Here is a 22,509-nt window from a genome sequence, read left to right as displayed (position 1 = left end):
GCTGCGGAAGCCGCCCGCCGGTGCGGCTGACCCGCGCCGGGCCGGCCCTGGTGCTCGTGCCGGCTGCAGGCAGCGAGCGCTGATCGCACCTTCGGACCACGCGGCAGATGTTGAGTCATTTCTTCCCCGAACCTGCATGCCCACACGCCAGCACCTGCCTCCCCCCTCGCCGCCGGGCTGGCCGGCACCGCCGGCCCAGGTCGCGCTGCAGTTCGCCGCCGCGCTTGGCCCTTTGCAGGGTGCGAGCTCCTACCCGGCGAGCAGCCCCGGGCAGCGCGCGACCGCCTCCGTGCAACGCACCCGGGCCGCTGCCAGGGCGGAGCGGGCGGCCGAGTGCCGCGCAAGGACCGGGGCGCAGCGCGGGGCAAAACGCTGCTCTTTTAACATCTCTGCTATGTCTTTGCTTCCAAATTTCCCTTTGGGTCCTTTTCTTGCAAAGACAGGAAGCAGAGATGAGCAACCCCTGGGGAAGCGAGGATTTGCAAGGGGAAGAAGGAGCAACTAAACAAGTGAGGCTCAACTGGTGCCATCAAGGTGCCTCAATATCATCTCACAGCGCTGAGCAGCCCCGAAGCAGCATTTAGAGTCCCTCTCGCCCCAGGGCGCTTTGGGGCTGGGAGCGATGGGAAGGAGCCGCCTGGGATGGGAATCAGCCCCAGATGCGACCTGCCAGGGCCGGGAGCCGACAGCAGCTCCCGGGGCAGGGCCAGCTCCTTGTTTTCCAGGCCCTGCTCTTCCCCGTGCACAGCTCCAGCTCGCTGCAGGAACCCGGGGCCCAGCAGTGCGCCCGGGGGCTGCGGCTTTCCCGGGGAGGCGGTGCGAGCCGGGGCGGCTGTGCCGGCACTTGCTCAGAGGGGAAAAGCCGCCTGCACCCGGCCCCGGCTGCACCCATCGCCGGTGGCCGCTTGTGTTTGCTTGTTTTAGGGGCTTTTTATCGCGGCTCCGCCAGGGCCCTTGACACCCGGGGCTGGCGTGGAAAGCAGGACAGGGCGGGTGGGGGGCATCAACGCAGCTTCTCGGCCGTGCGGAGGTCCGGCAGGCGAAGGCCCCCCTGCTCCCCGGCAGGGAGGGAGCAGGGCCCAAAGGAGCCGCCCGACGGGGCTATTGCAGGGTCTGCAGGGCGGCAGGGACGGTGCAACGTGGGCAGGCCACGGCCGACCGGCCAGGGCTCCCGGGGGCTCCCGGGTCCCTCCGGAGCGGCGGGTGGCCGGGCGCCCTCCCCGGGTCGCTGCTGCCCCTGCTCAGCTCTCGCTCCTGCGCTTTGCAAACGCCCAGGGTGCGAGGACGTGGCGGTGGCTGTCGGAGCAGCGCTGCGCTTGGTGCCCCAAAACTGGCCACAGCACTGGGAAAGCATCGACTGGCGAGTGAGGCTGGATGCGGGAGAGCAGCTCCGAATCCTGACGGCCCGGAGAGGCAGTGGTGTCGTTGAGCGGCCCCCCGTGAGCCCCTTCAGCCAGCGAACCGATTTCGAGTGGGAGACGCACTCCCTGCGCGTGGACCCCGTCAGCAAGGCCGACGGCGGCGTCTACTCGGTGCATTTCATGGATTCAAAAAGCTCCGAGATTTCCCAGCGCTCCTTCTGCGTGTCGGTGCAGGGTGAGCAGCCGGGCGGCGGCGGCGGCGGCGGCGCAGCCCCGGCCCCGCTCACCGCCCCCGTCCTTCCAGCGCCCGTGTGCCGGCCGGCGCTGGAGGCGCGCGTGGTGCAGCGCGAGCACGGCTGGTGCAACGTCTCGCTGGCCTGCGCCGTCCCCTGCGCCGGCAACGTCACCTACAGCTGGCGGTGGGCCGGAGCGGCCCCCGAAGCCCTGGGCCAGCGGCTCTCCCTGCAGCTGCGGCTCCGCGCGGACGCCAACGGCACCGTCTACCTCTGCAACGCCAGCAACGCCGTGAGCTGGGCCGCGGCCAGCACCGACGTCTCGGCGCTCTGCAGCCCCGCAGGTGACTCGCCGCGGCGCCGGGCGGCCCGGCCCGGGGGCTCGTCCCGCCTGCTGCGCGGCTCGGGCGGGCGCGTGCGCGCGGCGGCTGCGGGACGCGCTTGAGCGCGGGCTCTGCCCCGTGTCCACGGCCGCCCCGTTCCGTCCGCCCTCCATTCTCCCCAGGGTTTTTCCCCCCAGAGCTGTGGTGGACGCTGGCCGTGGCCCTGGGGCTGCTGCTGGCCATCTCCGTGGCCCTCGCGCTCGCCTGGAGGTGCCGGAGGAGGCGAGGTGAGGCGCTGCTGGCGGCGCGGCCCCGCTCGGCGCCGGCCCCGCGGCACCTTGTCCCCCCCGGACCGGCGCGGAGCGTCCCCACGGCGCGGCGAGATCCCTCTTTCCGTCCCGTTCGCTTTGCTCGCGCGCTTCCCGCGGGGGTCTGGATCTCCTAAAATGCCGATCCTCTCGCTCCCGTCGCCTAAGGCCCCGTGGGAAACACCGAGGAGCCGCTGACGGTCTACGAGGAGGTGGGCAGTGCCCGGCACAGCCGCGACCGCGTGAGTGCCCCCACCGCCCCGTAAAGCGTCCCCCCCCCCCCCCCCCCCCCGAGCCGGATCCCCCGGCCGAGCTCGGCGCCCGTTTCTCTCCCCGCCGCAGAACGGCAGCAGCGAGGTCGCCCTGGTGGGAAACACCATCTACACCACGGTCTGCTCCAAGACGCCGGTAAGGTCGGCGCGAGCTGCCGGGCGCCGGGGCCGCGGGACGGGCTCGCGGCGTTAACCGTGCCCACGCTCCCCGCGCCAGGGGCCCGGCTGCCCGCAGAAGCCCGAGAACCACACCATCTACGCCACCGTGCAGCCCAGGAAGGGGGTGAGCGTCTCCCAGCGCCCGTCGCTTCGCCAGGGCTCGGAAACCTCGGTCCCCCCCGTGCCGCGGGGCGCGGGCGCTCAGCGGGCTCCGGGTCTTGCGTCGCGGCCGAGCCGCGGAGACCTCCGCGGCGGCGGCGAGCTGCGGCCTCCCTAAAGGCTTGTCCCGCTCCGCTTTGCAGCCCCCTTCCATCAAGACGAAGAGGATCGAGCCGTCTCTCACCTCCACCGCCTACGCCGAGGTAGCGGACCCCCCCCCCCGGGGCCTCGCTCCGCTCCCCCGCGGCGGCCCCGGCTCCGCTCGCCCCGCGAGCTCGCGCCTCTCGCCCTCGGTCCCGCGCGCAGCTCGGCCGCGTCGGAGCGCCTTGCTCTCCTGGTTTCATCCCCCCCACCCTCCTGGCTCCCCGTCCCCGCTCCGGGCGCGTTTGTCTTAAATTTCTCCTAAGAAAAGCCCCGCGGGCCCACGGAAACGCCGAAAGCCTCGGGGGGCCCCGGAGCGCCACGAGCCCCTCGCGGGCACCCGCTCAGCCTCGCCGGTTCCCTTGCAGCCCGTGGAGGCCTGCAGCCGCTGGCGCGTCCCGCTGCGGCCCCCGCCGCCGGCTCCCGCGGGCCCCCGCCTCGCCTAGCCGCCCCGGCACGCCGCTCCGCGGGCTGCCTCTCCCGGAGCAAGCGCCGCGGGCGCCCCTCCGCCGGGGACGGAGCCGGGGACGGGCACCGGGACAGAGACGGAGACGTCGCCGGCCGGGTCCTTCCGACGGCTGCAAAGCCCGGCTGCACCTTGCCGGAGCCCCGGCGCCCGGCAGCTCCCGCGGGAGGAGCCGGCTTTGGAGCGCGATGGGCGGTGGGCGCGCGCCGGGGCGATCTGCTCCTTTTGTTTCTCTTTTCCTCCAGGTCTCGACAGGCTCAACACGCCTTGGGGCTTTAGTTAGGTGCAAATAAAAGCTCGAGCGCAACGAGGCAGCTGTGGCGCGTGTTTAATCGACCCCGGGAGGGAGCCCGGACCGGTGCCGCCGGGACGCCCGGAGCCGAGGGGACCCCGCGTATCTCTAGCGGGAGCGAGCCTGGGCGGGGGGGAGCGGGAAGAGCTCCGAAGGCCGCTCCGGTTGGGATTGTCAACGGCACGGCAGGGATCGCCGCCGAGGCCGCCGTCTCCGAACGGGCACCGGGAGCGGGGGGCAAGTCCCGGCCCGCAGAGTCGGCACATCTGTCGGCGCGCGCGGCTCCGTGCTGGGACGGTAGTTTGTGCTGCCGGGGGGGGGCTGCTTTGGAGACGATTTGCCGCTAGCGCCGAGGCTGCAGTTCGCTTCCCAGTTTGCGTTCCCGTCTCCGCTGGGCTGACGCCGCCGGCGCTCAGCACCGTTCGCACGACGGCACGAGCCTGGACACGCCTCCGCCGCCGGCTCCTCGCCGGGACGGAGGTGACGCTGGGGTCTCGCCGCGGCCGTGCATGCGCCAAACCGCTGCTCGGGGCAGGGGCCGCGTTTGGCGCGGCCGTAGCAGAGCCGAAACCCGTCGGCTCGGCCGAGCCCTTGCAAGCGAGGGCTAGCGGTGCACGGGTGGGCGCCCGACGGATCCTTCCCGCCCCCTTCCCGTCCCCTTCCCCCCCGCACCCGGGCCGCGTCCGGAGGGTCCCCAAGGGGGGGACCCTAAGGGGGGACCTTTCCCCTGCGCCCCGGGAAAGGTCGGCACGTGGGTGCCCGCGGCAGCGGTGGGAGAGCCTCAACGCTGGGGTGCAGGGAGCCCCGGCACAGCCGCGCGGTGACGCCCCGAGATCCGGCCCAACACCGCGCTCTGCTTCCGGAGGCTAATGAGGAACTGCCGCCGTGCTGCGCCATGCTGTGCCGTGGGGCGCGCCGGGCGGTGGGGGGCTGCCAAGAAAGCCCCACCGCCCTCGGGGCAGGGGGCTCGCCGCCCCGGCGCTGCCGGGTGGAGACGGTGGCGGGGGTAGCAATGGCGCTTCTCGTCCTCCTGCCGCAAGGTAGGGCGGCCGGGGCGCCGCAGCCGGCGACGGGGGCGCTTTCCTGGTGGGGCGAGGACGGAGAGCGGCGGCAGAGCCGTGCCGGGGGGCTGCGCGGGGAGCCGGGCCACGGCTCGGGGAGCTGTGCCGGGGGGCTGCGCGGGGAGCCGGGCCGCGGCTCGGGGAGCTGTGCCGGGGGGCCGTGCGGGGAGCCGGGCTGCGGCTCGGGGAGCTGTGCCGGGGGGCTGCGCGGGGAGCCGGGCTGCGGCTCGGGGAGCTGTGCCGGGGGGCTGCGCGGGGAGCCGGGCTGCGGCTCGGGGAGCTGTGCCGGGGGGGCTGCGCGGGGAGCCGGGCTGCGGCTCGGGGAGCTGTGCCGGGGGGCCGTGCGGGGAGCCGGGCCGCGGCTCGGGGAGCTGTGCCGGGGGGCTGCGCAGGGAGCTGGGCTGGAGGGCTGTGCGAGGAGCTGGGCCAGGGGGCTGCGTGGGGAGCTGTGCTGGGGGGGGCTGCATGGGGAGCTGGGCCGTGGCATGGGGAGCTGTGCCGGGGGGCTGCGTGGGGAGCTGTGCTGGGGGGGGCTGCATTGGGAGCTGGGCCGCAGTGCAGGGACCTGTGCCGGGGGCTGCGTGGGGAGCCAGGCTGGGGCACGGGGAGCTGGGCCGGGGGGGCTGTGCGGGGAGCTGTGCCGGGGTACGAGGAGCCGGGCCGGGGGGGCTGCATGGGGAGCCAGGCTGGGGCACAGGGAACTGTGCCGGGGGGCTGTGTGGGGAGCCGGGCTGGGGGGGCTGCACGAGGAGCCAGGCTGGGGCACAGGGAGATGCGCTGGGGGGGCTGCGCAAGGGGCCGTGCCGGGGTGGGGGGCTGCGCAGGGGGCCGTGCCGCGGCGCGGGGCCGCCACGCTGCGCTCTCCCGGCAGCGGCGGCGCAGGCCGGGCAGCCGGCGGTGCACGGCGCCGTTGCCGGCGAGGCGTACCTGAGCGCCGGGCGGCAGAACCGCCCCGCCTACCAAGTGCACTGGCGCTACGGGAACACCCAGAAAATCGCCATCCGGAAGGGCAGCGAGACCCCCAGCTACCCCGACCCCCTCTTCCACCGGCGCCTGGAGCTCTTCCCCAACAACACGCTGCGCGTCCGCTGCCTGCGGAAAAGCGACAGCGGCACGTACTGGCTCTACCTGGAGGACGGGGCCGGCAGGGAGCACACGGAGAGCGTCCGCCTGACGGTGCACGGTGAGCGAGGTCGGGCGGGCGGACGGACGGACGGACGGGCGCGGGGTGGGGGCCGTGACGCCGCGCCGCCCCTTGCAGAGCCGGTGCCGAAGCCCACGGTGCGAGCTGAGATGGAGGGGGACGCCGAGCACTGCGAGGTCAACTTGACCTGCTCCGTGGCCCTCGAGGACGTGACGTACGAGTGGATCCTGCCCCGGCAGCGGCTGGCGGAGAGCCCCGGCGCCCAGCTCCACCTCTCCTTCAGCCCCGTGGTGGAGACGTACACGTGCCGAGCCAGCAACCCCGTCTCCTCCAGCAACGCCTCGCTGACCTACCGGCACCCCTGCTCCTGGGAAGGTACCGGCCCCCTCGGCGCTCGCTGCACGGGAAAACCCGCCGGCGAGGGGCTGCACGGTGGCCCCGGCCCCGCGGCCAGGACCCCCCCCCCCGGGCCGGGGGGCGGCGGGTCCCTGCGGGCCGGCGGCATCCCCGCTCGCGGCAGCGGTCGGCCCCGTTCCGGAGCGGGCGCAGCGGGGCCGCAAAACGCCCCTGCCCGCGCTCACGGGCGCTCGGGTCTCCCTCCAGCTGAGCCCTCCGTGGCCCAGAAGACTGAGGTGCCTTCGGCTCTGGCCTTCCTCCTCCTCCTCCTCCTGGTTTAACGATGCACCCTGCCGCCAGCTCGCTGCTTCCCGTCCCCGGATGAGGCCTCCGAGCCTGCAGAGAGCTGTGGTTTCCCGGCGCTGCGGATGCCGCCTGGGGCCGTCGGAGGTAACCGAGGTCCTGCCGGGGCCTGGGGCTCCCGTTTCTGCAGCCTTTGCGGGGAAAAGGCATCCGCAGGAGTCGTGCTGAAGAGCATCTCATCCACGGGCAGCTGCTCCCCGCGGGCCTGGGCGAGCGCTGCCCGCTCCCAGCCCCGCCGGCCGCTCTCGGCAAAGGTTTCCTCTTTCTTCCTTGCCTCGGTTTCCCCTCCCGGCCCCGTGAGGCTGTGTTGTAATCGGAGATCGGCTTCCGCGGGTCAGAGGAAAAGAAAAAACCAAACGTGCAGCATTTCTCTCATTTCTCACCACGGTGCTTTGAAAGCTCCAGCAAGGCGGAGCACCGCGTGCGGCGCCCAGCTCCGCGGCGAAGGATGCTCCGAAACGCCTCGCGCCCCGAGAAGCTGGAAAGACGCCGTGCCGGGGTCCCCGAGAGCGCCGGGGGCACGAGGCACTGCGTGGCGCCCGGGCCCGGAGCTCCGGAGCATCTCTGGGGTGGGGGGCAGAGCTGAGGCTTGGCAGCGCGGGAGGGCGAGTCCGATTCCTGCCTTTGGCAATGTGCATCTCTGCGCATTAATTTTTTTTCCCCTTGTCACCTTAAATGCCGTGTTTTGAGGTGTCTGTTGCAAACCCTTCCGACTCTGCACAGCAGCCGGCTGCTCGGGGGGCAGCGGGGGGCGATGCGGGAGCTCAGACCCAGCCGGGGGGAGCCGCGCATCCCGCGCTGCGGCCGCTCCCACGGCCGTTCCCGGCTCCCGGAGCGCAGCCTGGCGCCACGGGCCTGTTTCATCCCCTCCATCGGGGCAGGAGGATGTGTCTCACGGGCGATGGAGATGGTCCCCAGCTCTGCGAGGACGGACGGGGATGCGGGGCGACCGGCTGCCGCGGGACGCGGCGGTCCACTGCCCCAGTCCCTTGGGCTTCGGCACGGCACCCGCTAACCACGGGAAAACCGGCCCGCGAAAGGAGAGACTCGGGCTCTCGCCTCTAAATCCAAGAGGCGTCGCTTCCCGGAGCCACCATTAGGCAAAGACTCCCAAGGCCAGATTCACCGAAGGGTCAGCAGGGACCTCGCTGGCTCCTCTGAACATCCCTAATGAGCGCGAGTCATCCCAGCTCCTGGTTTTAGTGAGCGGCTCGGGGTAATTCCTGGCATGCCACAGCTCACGCGTGGCTCTGGCACCCTGCTGGGCGGGTGTTGGTTTTTGCACTGATGTATGGTTTTTGCAGAAATTCCCCCAGAAATATCTGCATTGCTCCGGGTCCTTTCCCAGGTGGGCAAAGCCCCGGGGAACCCTCCCGCGAGGAAGAGCCAGGCTCCCCACGGGGCGAAGGCTCCCCGGGCCCCCCGTTACCTTCCTCAGCCTGGAGACTTCGGTCTGAGCCGGCTTGGGGTCTAATGGGGCAAATGATGACGTTTGAGATCATCATTTTTAGGAAAAAGGTGTTTTTCCGTGAGTGCCCATCACAGTATTTTTCCCTCCCCTTCAGGCTCCCAGATGCTTCCAGGAAGGTTTTTCTTGCTGCTTTTACTTGTCGAATACTTTGCCTCCAGGCAGCCGGCAAGGCGAGATCCCGGCGTCCCCACGGGCGCGTAGACCTTTCCGGGAGCGGGGCACGCGTGCCTGCGCGGTGCCCGGCCTTTGGGACCGGATTTTCCGCCCGGGGCGGCTCGCCGCTTTGCAGGATGCCCCGCGGCGGGCGTTTCGGGCGGGCTGTGCCCGCAGCCCCTCGCTGCCCGCCTGAGCGCCCGCCCCGAGCGTCCCGGGCCGGCGCCAACCTCGGGCCCCTTTCGGCCGGACCGAAGCTGCCGCGTGACGGGGAGGCAGCAGCATCCCGCTCATCTGCATCTTACTCATCCTGGCTTGCTTAGGCCTCTTACCAGCTCTTTCCCCTCGGTGCACAGAGAGCGCGGCTTAGTCACCGGGAAATATCCTGTTTTCTTAACTAGATACTTTCTAAGTGGCAAGAAATAGTCTGTCGGGGTGCGACGGGGCGCCGAATGCTCCAGCAGGGCTTTAGGCAAAAGCTTTTTTTTCCCTTTTTTCCTCATTAGAGATAATTTATTGCCCACCAAACCTGCTTTTATGGAACTGTTGGGAACCAGCTCCATTAAACACTGTGGACATTTGAGTTCGTCTTTTATTTGGTTACGGCACTGAGGTTGGTTTGGCCTGCTTTAAAATAGCAGGAGAGTTCCTGCTTCACGCTATCGCCTCTGTTTTCCTCTGGAAACCAGTGCAGAAGAAAGCACCAAAAACCTGAAGCGAGCAATAGGGAAAAAAATTTATATATATATTCCTCCTGTTTTTTGAAACGCCTGGGCGCAGGTGAGTAATTCCCTCTGCTAAAAACGCAGCGGGAGCCCCGCTCCCCGCGGCCCTTAGCGGCGAGCGGGTGGTGCTTTCCCCGCGCTCGGCTGCTCGCTGCCCTGCCGGCCCCCGGCCCCGGCTGCTTCGCGGGGGCGGACGCCCCTCCGCCTGCCCTCACCGGAGCAGCGGCGCCGGGGGAGGCCCCGCTCCGCGGTGCCGCCCGGCACGGGGAGGCCGTTACCGTACACGAAATTGTTTCCCTGCCGGTCGCTTCCCGTATTTGAGCGCCTGGTTAGGGACCCGTGGCAGGATGACGGCAGCCCGGTGCCAAGCCGCCGCCGGTCCCCGAGCGCTCTCCGGCGAAGCGTTCAGCATCATCTCTGCTTTGAATACTTTCCACTCAAGAAAACAGAAAAAAAAAAAAAAAAAAAAAGAATCGCTCAGCCAAAAAAACAGGAAACACATGGCCCACGCCGCGCCTCTGCGCTGGGTACACCTGGGCTTATAGGGGGGGGCGGCGGGCGCTGCCGGCAGTGCCGCGCCGCGGGCGCCCCGACCGCGCCATGGGCTGCGGCGCCTGCCTCTGGCTGCTGAGCTCCTTCTGCTGCGCCTGGGGTACGTGGGGCGCCGGGCGGGGGCGGGGGGCTGCGGGCGGCTCGGCTGCGGCGACGGGGGGGGCAGCAGCGGCGGCGGTGGCGGTGGTGGTGGTGGTGGGGAGACGCCGACTTGCCGTAACGGAGCGTCTCACCGGCGCGTCCCGCCGGCGCCGCTTCCCGGGCGCCCGGAGCTCGGAGACGCTGCCGAAGCTCTGCAAGAACGGTGGGAAACCCGTCCCCAGGGCGCCGCTCGTGCTCCCCCTTCCAAAACTCTCCCTTCGGTCGGGACCGGCCGCGGCGGCGGGGCGGCGAGGTGGCGGCAATCTCTGCCCGGCCGGGATTTCTCCCGCAGCTTTGCTGCTCGCTATTACTCGAATGCCTCCTCTTAAAATCCCCCTCGGGGTTTTCTCTCCACCTCGCACGGCGAAAGTCCCGCTCGAGTGCCGCCCCGGCCGCCGCGGGCTCGGCGTCGTGCCGGCGCTGCCGGCGTCCGCTCTCCTCCGCCGCCCTCGCCCGCCTTCCGGGCCGGGCGGCCGCCCTGCCTGCCGCGCTCCCGCCGAGCCGGTGCCGGCGAGCAGCCTTCCGCCGCCTCTCCGGGAACCGCTTCGGGCTGCGGCGGAGGGTTGTTCTACCGTGATGCAGAAAGGGCTTTTCCAGCCGTAATCGTCGGCGCTTAACCGCCGCGCGCCAGAAACGCTGCGCGCTGCAGCAGAGCGGAAACACGGCGGAAAGCAGCATCCCGCGCGGCGCTGGGCTCTGCGGGACGCCGGGCAGCGGGAAGGGGCCGCCGGCGGGCCGGGACCCTGCCGGCTCTCGCGCCGCCGTGGGAACGGCCGAGAAGAGCGAGGCCCGCGGGACGGCGGGCGAGGAAAGCTGGTTTTGTGGCTTTTACCGGAACGAGGGCAGGCGAGGCAGATGCTGGGTTTATCTAGGCCTCTCCAGGCCTGTTTTCCGCCCCCCTCCCCCTGCCCTGTTTTGGTGCAAGCCCTTGCTCCAGTGGAGAGAAAATTCGTAGGAAAGCGGCGCTGAGCTGGCATCCCTCGGCGCCCTGTTTCCTACGCAAACAGGCGCTAGGTAACCTGGAGCCCGGGGAAACGTGAGTCACGGGCTCACGGGCAGAGAGGGCGAAGCATCGCGGGGGCCCCCTCGGCCCCGCGGAGCCTGGACGTAGCCCGGCGCCTGCCCCCGCGAGGCTGCGCCTCTGTCGCAGCGTCCAGAAGGAAAGTCCTCCAGAAGGTTTCTGCAGCCGCAGCTGAAGAACCTTCGCTCATGCAAATGACGGCCGCTGCCTTCGGCGCCGCGGGCAGAGGAAGAGCGGAGGAGGGCAGCGTCTCCCACCCGCCCCCCGGCCTCGGCCGCGGATCCCCGCGCGCGTCCCGCCGTCCGCAAGCCGTGCCCCCGCGGAGGACCGCGGCCGTCGCGCCCGGCTCCGGGGACGGGGCGGGCGGAGGAAGAGGCGTCGGGCTGCCCGCGTGTCCTCCAGCCCTTCTCTCGGCTCTCCTCCCAGGCGCGAGCCGCGGGACGAGGGAGACGGTGCTGGGGACCCTGGGGAAGGCGACGTTCCTGCGGATCCCCCTGGAATTACAGGAGCTGACGGTGCGCTCCGGCACGGCCGTCTGGAAGCGGGACACCGAGGACCCGCAGAGCAAGCTGGTGCTGCTCAAGTACTCGGGTGGCAACTACACCAACTACATGCAGGAGCAGACCCGCTTCCACCAGGCCAACTTCTCCCTGGAAATCCTCAACACCAGCAGGCAGGACAGGCAGCTCTACGAGTACATCATCACCGAGGGAGCGATGGAGAGGGTCTGGCAGATAGAGCTGGAAGTGTACGGTGAGAAATGGTGATGGGGGGGGACCATGCTGCCCTTGCCGCTTGCACCCTCTTGCAGCCCATGAGCTGGATGTCTCCTGGTGCTTCGAGCATCCGGTGCTTCTGGGTGTCTCCTGGTGCTTCTGGGTACATGTAGACCCCATCCTTCTCCATGCTCCCAATGTCATTCGGGGGTGCTGTGGCAGGAGAGGGACTGGGGCTAGACCAGCTCTGTTTCTTGAGGAGCTGCAAGAGGGCGGTGGGATTTGCGGGGCAGGGGACAAGGCAGCGTCCCTCCCCAGAAACGAGCCCCGGCGCCCTCCATCCCTCCCTGCAGAGCCGGTGTCGGAGCCCCGTATCCAAGTGCTCAACAGGACGCTGGCCAACGACAGCTGCACCGTGATCCTCAACTGCACGGCGGAGCGGGGCGACCAGGTCTCCTACAGCTGGGCCGGCGCCTCGCACCTCTGCGCCCGCAACGGCAGCCTCCTGCACCTCTCCTACAGCCTGCGCAACGGCAGCCTGGCCTGCGCCTGCGCCGCCGCCAACCCCGTCAGCCGCCGAGCCGCGGCCTTCAACACCTCCGAGTGCGGCCCCGAGCAGCAGGGTGAGCCCCCGGGAACGGCGAGGGGGCCGGGCCCGCGGCACAGCCCAGCTCGCAGCTCGCCCCCTCGGTGCCGCCTTAGGCTGTGGGGCTTTGGGGTGTGTGTGTATATATACACGTATATATATATATATTTTTTTTTTTGCATTGCATTGCATTGCTGGAAGGAGGGTTTAGCAGGAAAAGCATCGTCCGCCGCGCCGCCCACCCCGAGCCCCTCGTGCCCCCACCACTCGTCTCCCACGCAGGAGACTCGCCCGGCGCGACGTCTCCAGAGGATTGGGGAAAAAAAAAAAAACAACAAAAAACAAAAAACCAAAACCCCTCGGCGGCAACTTCCCCGTCAGGGGCAGAAATCACGCTCTGCCGCGCTGGGGCTTTCTGACGCCTCCCGCGTGACGCAGGGGCTTTCACCGGTGCTGGGCAGAGGAGCGGCCGCCCCTTCCCGGGGGAGCGGTGCGCTTCCCGCCAGCCCCCCGCCGCACGGGCCACGCCGGGGCTCTGCCGAGCAGCCGGCGTTTCGGGCCCCCCCCGGCAGCTTTATTCGCTGCCGGCGGTGGCTCGGTGGCAGCCGGGGCAAGCGTTCGGCTGCAGAAAAGCGTTTCCTACCGGGTGCTTCCTGCTGTGCCGCTCAGCCGGCTCCTCGCTCTGCCCCTTCCCCAGGCAGCGCCGGGCTGCGGACGGGGCACCTGGTGCTGGCGGCGGCGGTGCCGATCGCGGCGGTGACGATGGCGGCGGGGGCGCTGGCGGCCAGGCGCGCAGGTGAGTGCCCGGACGCCCCGGCTCGCGGTGCCCTCGCCCTCCGGCGGCCTCCCCAAGCCTCCCCGCAGGGCTTTCCTGCGAGGCAGCAGGGCTGTGGGTGCCCCCGCCGGCTGTCCTGTCCCCCCATGCCCCGGCGCAAACGGCTCCACCGTGTCCCGCCGCACTCGGGAAAGGCTCCGCCGCTGATCCCGTCGCCTCCTCCGTGCCCGCAGCAGGCGCCAAGCAGGAGCGCGCGGCGCTCGCCGAGGACGGCGCGGTGCACACCATCTACTCCCAGGTGCAGCGGGCGGAGGTAAGCGCAGCCCGGCGGTCCCGGCCGGTCCTGCTCCGGCACGGCAAGGATGCCGCGGGAATCGGCCTGTTCATTTGGGACGGGCTGGGAGCAGCGTCGGCTGCTGCACGGTCGCCGGCGGGCCGGAGGGAGGGCGGTTTGGAGGCGCGACGGGTGTTCTGCGCTGCGTCCTGCCGGCTCATCCTTCGCTCCCCGCACAGAAGCCGAGGGGCCCCCGCGGGCCGCCCGCCGCCGCCGAGCACCCCGCTTGCACCACCATCTACGCCGCCGCCACCGGCCTGCCGCCGGACACGGCGCCGGCTCCCGCGCCGGCGCGGCAGCAGTGTCCCGCGCGCGGCCCCCACACAGAGCCACCCGCCCGGCCGGGACCCCCTCTGCGCTCGCAGGTAAGGGCCGCCGCTGGGCCTGTTCCCACCGCTTGCTTTTCCCCTTTGCAAAATCCCTCCAGGCGTAAGTGGCTCCTGCAGGAAACCTGCAGGTTTCCGGAGCGGCTTCCCAGGCGCGTGCGCAGCCCGGGCGGACGCTCGCCCCGGGGAAGCCCCCACGGCCGCCGTTTGCTCCCGCCGCAGAGCCCCGACCAGGGGCCGACGACGGTCTACGCCAGCGTGACGCTGCCCAAGATCTGAGCCTGGCCGCGGCCGGTGCCGGCGACCCCGCCGGAGACGACCCCGCCGGCTCCGGGGAACCGGGCTGCAGCGCCGCGCCGAGCCCCGACGGCTGCAGGCGGCGGCCCCGCGGCCAAGGAGCGGCAAAGCGCGGGGCAGAGCCGCGGCCAGAGGAGAAGCGCCGCCGGGCCGCTGCGCTGCCCCCCCCTTCCCCCGGCGCTTCGCGGCCCCCGGCTTCGCTAGAGGGAGCCCGTGGCCCGCAGCAGCCGGCGCCGGGGGGCTTCGAAGGCGGGAGGAAGCGAGAGCCGAGCGCCGGAGCCCCGCTCCGCGGCCGGCCGCCCTCCCACGGCCGCCCCGCGCCGGGCTCCCGGCGGGTCCGGCCCGGCGGCGCGGGAGCAGCCCCGGCATCCGCGCACCCCGATAACCCCCCGCGCGCCCCGTCACACGCAGCAGGTCTGCTGTCGCGGGCGGCAGCTACGGGAAAGGAAAATAAATCTGTAGTAAAAAAAAAGAAAAAAAAAAAATCTCTCTGAGAGGTCGGTGCGAGAGCTGTGACGAACGGGGACGAGCCCTTCGCCTGCCGCCCCGGCCGGTGCTTCTGCTCCTCCGTCCGTGCCCTCCGGGGCCCGAAGCAGGATGGGGCCGGGGCCGCGGGGGTCCTGGGCAGCCCCCAGCTGGCAAGTTTGGAGTGAGAGCCTCCCAGGGCTGCATGAGTGGGGCGGAAGGGGAATCGGGGCTTTTGTTTGTCCTTCAGTTCATTACTAATGAAAATCAGCTGAGCTGCTTGCCTGGAAAAGGCATCAGCTGTCGCACCGAGGCTGGGCAGGGCTGCGCTTGCCCCCGTGCTCAGGAAACAGTGCAAAGCTCCCATCCCTGCGGCCAAGCGACCCCGCGCCGCGGCGCCTGCGCAGCTCCCGGGGCCCCAGCGCAGAAACGCAGCAGAGTTGCAAGAGGTCGCGGGCTGGCACCTCCGAGGGCTCCCACCCGGGACTGGGGCTTTCCAGGGGCGGCCGCAGCCCGGTGCTCTGCAGGGGTGGATGAGCTCTCGTGACGCCTTGTGTCAGCCTGGCAGGGCACCCGCGTCTCGGCCGCTCCAGGGTATCGCCATAGTAAAATTAAAAAAAAAATAAATAAAACTGTCCCTGTTTCTCCACGCCCCCGAGGGTGCTCTGGAAAGTAGCAGAAAACTTCCGCTCCTGGCCACAGAGCTCAGGGCAGCCAGCAGGAAGCAGCCGCCGGCACGAGCTGCGCTCACATGGCAGCGCTGCGGTACCTGCTCTTTGCAGTCCTGCTTCACTGGGCAAGTAAGTGCCAGGCGTCCGGCTTTCCCGGGCGAGGGGCCGGCGGTGGCCTCGGACCCCCCCCCACCCCCCCAGCACGGGCCACCGCTGCACCGGGCAGCAGCGAACGTGCCAGGCTGCAGCGCTCGTGGTCCCAGCCCCAGCGCCCGCTCCCTGCTCCCGGCTCGGCGGCTCTTCCCCCCCCCGCCTCCGCCTCGGCCACTGCTCACAGAGGTTCCAGCAGCTCTGGACCCAGGGATGTTACTGGGGACAACTGGTTGTGAGCCCAGAGAAAGCAGTCGGGAGCAAACTCCCTCATGCTGCCTTCCCCCCCCTCCTCCTCCTCCTCCTTCTCCGGGCTGCCCTTGACTCCGCTCTACCATGAGCCCTGCTGCTGCTGCTGTAAAATCTGCTGCGAGCAGCAGCGCTTCCGCCTCCGAAGCCATCTGCCCGAGGAGCTTATCTCCCCGGCGAGCTTTTCCTCTCCCCTCGGCCGCAGCCGGCGGCAGGGGCTTGCGCTCGACGAGTCCTGCGGCCGGGCAGGAGGCCCCCCCGCGCCGCTGCCGGCGCCTCGAGCCCCACGCAGCCGCTCGCTCGGCTGATGCAACGGAAGCGCTCTGCCCTGTGGAGCTGTTGCAAACTCCCCCTCGCACCTTCGCTCTCGCCTCGGGGCTCTGCGCGGTTGGGGACGTGCGGGTTCGCTGCCGGGGGAGGGGGGGGCGGAAAGAGAAACGGCTTCTCCCGAGGCCGCGGCCAGGGGCTGGGGATCAGGCGCGGACCAGGACGGGGGCGAGCGGCGCCGCGCCGGGGCCCAACGTCCCACGCTCGCTTCCGTGCCCAGTGCAGCCCGGGCACGGCGCAGCCACGGAGGTGACCGGCGTCGTGGGCAAGTCCGTCACCTTTCGCCTCGTGAGCCCGGCGGGAAGACACGTGGCCTGGAGCGTCAGGAGCGAACTGATAGCGACCGTCACGCTGGGAAACCCTCCTGAAGTCATCTTTTTTGACCAAAACTACGTGAGCCGCCTGTCCTTCCCGGACAACGGCACCGCGGTCACCATCTCGCGGCTGGTGATGGAAGACGCCGGCAGCTACACGGCTCAGCTCCCCGAGAAGGCAAAGCTCGTCTTCGACCTGCGCGTGTACCGTGAGCGCTCTGCCCCCTTCCCGTTTTGGTTTCATCCCGTCAAACGCCGAGGCGGCGGGGCGGATTCCCTGTTCCCGTTTTCACGCTTCCTCCCGCTTCCCGCAGCGGAGCTGCCGCAGCCGGCGGTGACCTGTGTCTGGCGCAACTGCTCCGACACCGGCTGCGACTACAAACTGCGCTGCGCCGTGCCGGCCCCGGCGGCCAACGTCTCCTACGGCTGGAGCGCCCCGGGCGCGCCGCTGGGCAATGCCTCCGTGCTGCTCCTGGAGCTGCTGCCGGCCGAGGAGCTGCCCGTCACCTGCACGGCGCGAAACCCCGTCAGCAGCAGCAACGTCACGGTGCAGCCCGTGGGCACCTGCGCAGGTAGCGCCCGCCGCGTGCCGGCCTGTCCGGAGAGAGGAACCGAGCCGCCCCCGCCGGGCAAGGGTGCTGCTCACCTTTCTGCCTTTCCCGTTTTCTCCCCACGCTTTTCCCCTGCCGGCAGACAGCGTGACCCACATGGGCGTCCCCGGCTCCCCCCCCACGGCTCCCCCCGGCCGCTCGCAGCCCCGCTGGCGGGGCAGAGCCGGCGCCGCGGGGTGCCGGGCGCTTGCAAAGCCGCTCGCCCTCGCGCAGCGCGGCGCCTCCTTCCCGAGCCGGGCGCGTCGGAGCGGAGCTGCGGCGCGGTCCCGGGATGCGAAGACCCGCCCGTCCCCGCTGCTCCGACGCCAAGAGGCACCTAGGCGCTTCGGCCCGCCGGGATCGCCTCCCCGTTGTCTCCAGGCCTCTTTATCCTTTATTATTCCTCTTTCAAGAAATGCCCTCCCGCGGCCGAACTGCCATCACTGCAATGCTGGCGGTGGGCACCGTGGTGGTTGTCGTGCTGCTCGTCGCCGGGATCAGCTACTGCCGCGCCAAAGGTGAGCGCCTCGGCCCGGCGAGGGGGACGGGGGGGCCGCGGCGCGGCTGCCGGTGCCTCGTGGGGCCGCCCGCCTTCACCCCACTTCTCGCCTGCGCCGCTTCCCAGGGGCTCCGGGTGCGGAGGGGGCAGCCGGAGCCGCGGACGCGGCGCCCGCCGGTGACGGCGCTCCTCACCCTTCCTCCGCAGGCCGACGCGTCTCCTCTTTGCTCAACGGCAGCGCAGGCAAAGCAGGTAGGATTTCGGGGCTCTCCCAGGCATCCTCCTCCCTGCCGCTTCTGCAGGAGCCGGAGGACACCCCGGCCTCCCGCCGAAAACAGCCGGGCGCCGGCGAGCCAACCGCGCCGCGGGTTTGCGGCTAGCGCCCGCGCTCACCCGCCGCCCCTCGCCCCTCGCAGAGGCCGGCGCCGCGGACCTGACGCTGTACGCCCAGGTGGGCCCCCCCTCTCGCCCGGTGAGCCCCGTCCCCCCCGCCCAATGCAGCCCCGCAGCCGCGGCTCCCGGAGCCGGGGCGGGTCGGCAGCCCCCGCCGAGCGCCGGTCTCTCCCAGCGCCCTTCGGATCGCTCCGCGCAGCACCCCGCGCGGAGTTCCCCCAGCGCGGAGAGAGCCGCTGCCGAGGAAACCTGCAAAACCGTCTATTCCACGGTGCAGGCTGCAGCCCGGGTGAGTGGCCGCGCTCGGCCGCGGCGCGGCACGGCGCGGCGCGGCGGCCCGGGGGGGCCCCGCGCGGCCGGGGAGCGCCCCGACGCCCGCCCAGCCCGGCTCCCTCTCTCCGCAGCTGCAGACGGACGACGAGAAGATCCGCGCCAGGGTCCCGGCGTGGCCGGAGCACGGCGAGAAGAGCCTCCCCGCGCCGGCCCTGCACCGGCCCTGATCGCCCCGGCCCCACGGCCGCTCTCCTGCCTTTTGGGGGGGGGGGGGGACGCAGCCCCTCGGCGTCCGCCTGGCGCCGGCTCCTTCCTCGTCCCCTCGGGGTGGAGCGAGGGATGTGCCGGGGAACGGCGGCGGCGGCAGTGGCGAGATGCAGCCGTCCCCGGGCGGAGAAAGCAGCGTTTTGAGCCCCGACTCCGAGAGGCCGCAGCAGCGAGGCGGCCGGGGGGGGTCGGGGGGACGCTGCGCGGCGCAGGACAGCACCTGCGAGGCCGCGGGGACCGGCCGCCCCGGCACCGCTCGTGTCGGTGCGGGAAGGAGCGAAGCAGCGCAGCGCCGGACCCGGGCGGCTCTCGGCCCCTTCCGCGGCGCTGCCGCCGGACGCGCGGACACACGGACGCACCTTCGCCTTGTGTGCAGAGTCGGCGAACTACGCAGGGGTGAACCTGGAGGCGCTTTGAAGTGCGGGACATGGCAGAGACCTCCAGGAGTACTGTAATAAAAACACGCGACGTGGCTGAGCTCCGTCCTCGTTGGCCGTTTTTTTTTTTTTTCTGCCGAAACAGCCCAGTATTGGCAAACCCGGGCAGCTTGCTGCGTCTCCGCGGCGCGGCTCCCTGCAAGGGCGAGCGCGGGAGCCGAAACTGCCCCCGGGACCCTCCGCGGCCGTGAACCAGCGGCGTTGCGGGGCCGCCACCTCCGAGCGCGGAGGAAGCCGCCGGCCGGGCAGAAAGGGGAAGGAAGGCGCTGCGAGCGCAGCTGCAGCCGTGCCGCGGCGGCGGGCGCAGCGGGGCGGCGCCGAGCATGGACCCCCGCCGCGCTGCCCGCGCCTGGATCTGCCTGGCGGCGCTGTGCTCCGGAGCCGGTGAGGGGCGGCGCGGGAGGGACGGGGTCCCGGCAAAGCCCTGCGGCGGCGGCCGCCTGGCCGGGGGCGGCCTCGGGCCTCCGGTGCCCTCGCTGCGGTCGAGCCGGGCCGGCGGCGCGGGGAGGAGCCGGCGCGGCCGAGCTCCCGCATTGCAGTGGCGAGATGCTGCAAAGCGGCGCCGCGGGCTCCGGCGTCGCTCCCGCTGCACGTGCCGGGCTCCTGGCGGGACCGGCGCCAGGGATGCTCGTGCCGGGCGGGAGCCTCTGGGGCCCGCGAGCCCTGGGGGGGGCCGTTTTGCCATCGCTGCGTGGCCGCTCGAGCCGGCCCCGCCGGCGGTTGCCCCATCTCCGGCTCCGCGCGGGAGGGGGAAGCTGCGGCCCCGGGGCAGCAGCACGAGCCCGTCCCTCGCCAGGGCTCCTCCGCGTGCAGCCGGGCGCTCCTGCGGCATCGCCACCTCCTCGGCGCCGGCTTCGGCGCCGGCTTCAGCGCCGGCGGCCTCGGCGTGGCTGCCCGGCCCCTCGCCGCGCACCTTCGCCGCTCTGCAAAGCCTTAGCGCCTCTCCGCGCGTGGTTTTTTGGTGGAGAAGCGCAGGAAGCGGGTGCGAGTCAGCCCGGCCGGGAGCCGGAAAGCAAAGGGCAAGAGGAGTCGGCCAAGCTGCTCCCGTGCCCGAGCCGCGAGGCTGAAGCGGGTCTTGGGCTGGACTGCCGGGGCTCGCCAGGCGGCACCGGTGACGCCGCCGGCAATTAACTGGCTTCGCCCCCAGCTCTCGTGCTCGCTGGAGAGGACGAGGGAGACCAAAGCCTCAAGCAGCCCGACCACATCCCGGTGCCGGAGGGGGCCCCCAACTCCACCGCCGGGGAGGGGGGCGAGCTGGCGGCACGGACCTCGGGGCCCCCATGGACCCCGGGGCCGCCGCGGACCTCGGGGCCCCCATGGACCTCGGGGCTGCCGCAGGTCGGGGCCGCCGGCCCCTCCGCCCCGCCAACAAGAGCCGGCGCCGCGGGGAACAGCAGCCGTGAGTACCCCAAAGCTGCCGTCCGCGGGGTCTTGCACCCCAAACGCCCACCCTGCCTCCCCCCACACACCCCAGGGCTTGGGGGCTTTGGCAGAGCACGACCGGTGCAACCAGCCGCCGGCCCACCAAAACCTCTCGTCTCTTCCAGAAAACAGATCGGCCGTTCCCGTCCGGTACTGGTCCCCGGTCATTTTTGTGGCCGTGGCCTTGCTCGTGCTCTTCCTGACCTACAGGAGGACCAAGGGGGACGGTGAGCTCCGGGGCCCGGGGCGGCTCCTCCGGCTTGCCGGCCGCGCAGGAAAGGGTGGCGGCGCGCGCGGAGCCCACATCCTCCGAGAGCCGCCAGCGCTGCCGAGCCCCGGGCGCCGCGGCAGCCCTCCTCTTGCCACGGTTTAGCCTCGCGGCGAGGATTTTCCCCCTTGCTCAGCTCTGAGTTTAAAGTCCAGGAGTTCATCACGTAAATCCTACCCTTGGAGGTTTGCTTTCCCCCTCTCTTTTCGCACCTTTAGGCCACCCAGTTCCAGATTTGGTCTGTGGCGCAGGACTTCTTCTTTTCTGTTTTACTACAACCTGAAACTCTGGCCCAGTTTTAGGCCTGCCCTTAAGGCATCACCGGTTTCTGCAAACCGAACCTGAAGCCTTTCCTGCACGCAGGGCCCCTGGTGCAACCGGCTTCCCAGAAGGAACTTGCTGGGGATTTTGCAAAGCACATCCAACCCCGAATTTATTTTAATGCAACCTGTGTGTTTGCCTTGCTTTGCAGAAAGCAGCAACCAAGCGGCCTCAGTCAGCGACTCCTCGGGTAAGACGCGGCCCGGCCCTGCCACGACGTGCTTGGCGCCGGTTTGGGTGGCGATGCCTGCTTGGGTGCAGGGGAGCAGCTCCCTGTAACATCTTCCACCCGGCTTTTGTGCCTTTATTCACATCCAAAGTCATTGCATTGCAGACCTGGGAGAACCAGCCAACACCCCCATCCTCGACACGGCCCCGATAATCCCTGCTGCCGAGGTGAGTCCGCCTGACGCGGGGGCTGCAGCCGAAATCCTGCCTCGTCCGCCCCTTGCCCGGGCTTCGAGCCGAGCCTGCCCCGGCGGGCGACGCAGAGGCAGCGGGGACACGAGCTCGGGACGGGGCCGCTCAGGGCTGCTCAGCATCTCCTAAAGCCGCTGCTGTCTCTGCTGCAGGAGGAGCAAAAGGGGCCGGAAAATCCCCCAAAGCAGGACCCGAATGAAACCACCTTCTGCGAGCCGGGCACCCCCCCGCCGCAGCCGCTGCCGGGGCAGGTGCTCTGACCCTCCCCGGACGTGTCAGCCCCCGGCACAGGGTGCAGTTTGGGGCAATACTCGGGCCCAAAGGGCTGCACAGGCGGCGCTCAGGCCGGCCCAGCTCGCGCTGTGCCCCGCGCCGGGCATCGCCAGCGCTTCCAGCCCGTGCCGGTCCCCGGAGGAGGTCGATGCGTCCCAGGGGACGCCTGCACGCGGGGCAGCCTGCTCCCCATCCCAGGGGCAGGGCCTGATCCTGCTTCTCCCCCATCCGAGCAGCCCGTCGCACCTGCGGCCGCCCGCAGCCCCCGCAGCCCCGGGGCGCCCGGCGCCGACTGAGGGCTCCCAGCACGGCTGAAGCCCGCGGAGGAACGGGCAGCTCTGAAACGCGCCGAGGACGCAGCGAGGCCGCGCCACGGGGCGACGGGCAGCGGGGCTGGGCACGCACCCGCGGCGAGGCTGCTCCCGGCCGGGGACGCAGCCCTGCCGCAGCCACCCGGGCTGCGGGGTCCCCGCGCGCCTCGCGGCCTCCTCGGCCCTCCCTGGCCCGCAGGCACCAGAGCACGTGCTGGCGCCCGGCAGGATGGGACCCTGCACGTGACACGGCCACGCACGACGTGGCCACGCGTGGCACGGCCATGTGTGTGCGTTTACTAATGTGCAATGCAAGGACCGGGGCTTGGGGTGCGTGTGGCGTGCACGGTCCAGCCAATAAAGCAGGATTTCACCCCAGCAACCCTGGATTTTCTCTCTGGGCTGAGCCAGACCTGGGAGAAAGAAGGGGAGGTTGCAGCGGGCCTGCGGGCTGCAGACAACCCGCTGCAAGGAGCCTGCCGAGCAGGAGGAAGTGGAGAATAAGAAACAAAATTGCCCTCGTGAACAGCCGCTTCCTCCGCCAGCTGCGTCGGCGCGGAGGCTTTTCCACCTGCCCAGCGCCCGGGGCTGCTACTGCACTCGCCTCCCAGCCCAATTCCTGCCCGGGCGTCTCCTGGGGGGCAGCTGGGTCCCCGCTTCCCGCAGGCGGCTGAGCAAGGGAGGCGCTGCGGGCACGAGCGGGGCGGGGGCGGAGGGGCCGGGCCGCGGCCGGGGGCGCGTTTCGCAGCCCTCCCCGCGCAGGAAGCTGCGGCTCGGCCCGAGAAGTCAGTTTTTCCCCGCTGTGCCCCGTCCTCGGGGAAGGGGAAGAGGCGGCTCTGCCCACTCAACGGGTAAAGCGCTGCTGTGGGGGCCGAGAGTGGGAAGTTTCTTTTGCCGCTCGATTACTCACGAGGGAAAAATCCCGGAGGACCGAAATGACCTGATGGGGCTGCTCAGATGACTGATGAACTCAGCACAGGTCAAAGAGGGGATGAGGGTCCAGGGGAAGTGCCAAGAGCTGGAAACCAGCATTGCAGCAGGCTCAAAACGCCGAGGGCCGCTGCAGTTCGGCTCACGCAGCCGGACACGCCGGAGAAGCGGGACGGGGCCCCGGGGAAGCGAGCCAGCTGCGCCCGGTCCAGCC

General features: G+C 70.9%; 4 protein-coding genes across 6 annotated transcripts; all 4 read left to right on the top strand.

Annotated features, from left to right (window-relative positions):
* Positions 1-3,732, top strand: LOC134152519 (natural killer cell receptor 2B4-like). Of its 3 annotated transcripts, none has more exons than XM_062597959.1 (8): positions 1-1,596; positions 1,666-1,938; positions 2,115-2,204; positions 2,394-2,467; positions 2,568-2,633; positions 2,715-2,780; positions 2,959-3,018; positions 3,325-3,732. In XM_062597959.1, exons 1-8 carry the CDS (start codon positions 660-662, stop codon positions 3,400-3,402), a joined length of 1,644 nt encoding a protein of 547 aa, XP_062453943.1. In that variant the 5' UTR covers positions 1-659; the 3' UTR covers positions 3,403-3,732. The 3 variants fall into 3 exon arrangements, with proteins under 3 accessions (XP_062453943.1, XP_062453944.1, XP_062453942.1); XM_062597960.1 differs by having other exon boundaries at positions 2,100-2,204; positions 2,394-2,437; XM_062597958.1 differs by having other exon boundaries at positions 2,100-2,204.
* An 865-nt stretch (positions 3,733-4,597) lies between these two features.
* Positions 4,598-8,777, top strand: CD84 (CD84 molecule). Its single transcript, XM_062597905.1, has 4 exons — positions 4,598-4,754; positions 5,647-5,958; positions 6,037-6,294; positions 6,523-8,777. Exons 1-4 carry the CDS (start codon positions 4,610-4,612, stop codon positions 6,594-6,596), a joined length of 789 nt encoding a protein of 262 aa, XP_062453889.1. The 5' UTR covers positions 4,598-4,609; the 3' UTR covers positions 6,597-8,777.
* A 784-nt stretch (positions 8,778-9,561) lies between these two features.
* On the top strand, positions 9,562-14,025 carry SLAMF1 (signaling lymphocytic activation molecule family member 1). Its single transcript, XM_062597606.1, has 5 exons — positions 9,562-9,619; positions 11,108-11,434; positions 11,751-12,020; positions 12,785-13,071; positions 13,272-14,025. The coding sequence occupies exons 1-5, from the start codon at positions 9,568-9,570 to the stop codon at positions 13,695-13,697; spliced, it is 1,362 nt and encodes a 453-aa protein (XP_062453590.1). The 5' UTR covers positions 9,562-9,567; the 3' UTR covers positions 13,698-14,025.
* An 870-nt stretch (positions 14,026-14,895) lies between these two features.
* Positions 14,896-18,566, top strand: LOC134152540 (SLAM family member 5-like). The gene is made up of 7 exons (XM_062597987.1): positions 14,896-14,980; positions 15,798-16,100; positions 16,206-16,463; positions 16,895-16,999; positions 17,188-17,232; positions 17,397-17,662; positions 17,778-18,566. Exons 1-7 carry the CDS (start codon positions 14,932-14,934, stop codon positions 17,871-17,873), a joined length of 1,122 nt encoding a protein of 373 aa, XP_062453971.1. The 5' UTR covers positions 14,896-14,931; the 3' UTR covers positions 17,874-18,566.
* The last annotated feature ends 3,943 nt before the right edge of the window (positions 18,567-22,509 follow it).

The sequence above is a fragment of the Rhea pennata genome, chromosome 31 (assembly GCF_028389875.1).
Source record: "Rhea pennata isolate bPtePen1 chromosome 31, bPtePen1.pri, whole genome shotgun sequence".
Classification (NCBI taxonomy): Eukaryota; Metazoa; Chordata; class Aves; order Rheiformes; family Rheidae; genus Rhea; species Rhea pennata.
Note: the sequence above shows the minus strand (reverse complement) of the source record. Positions and strands in the feature narration are given on the sequence as shown.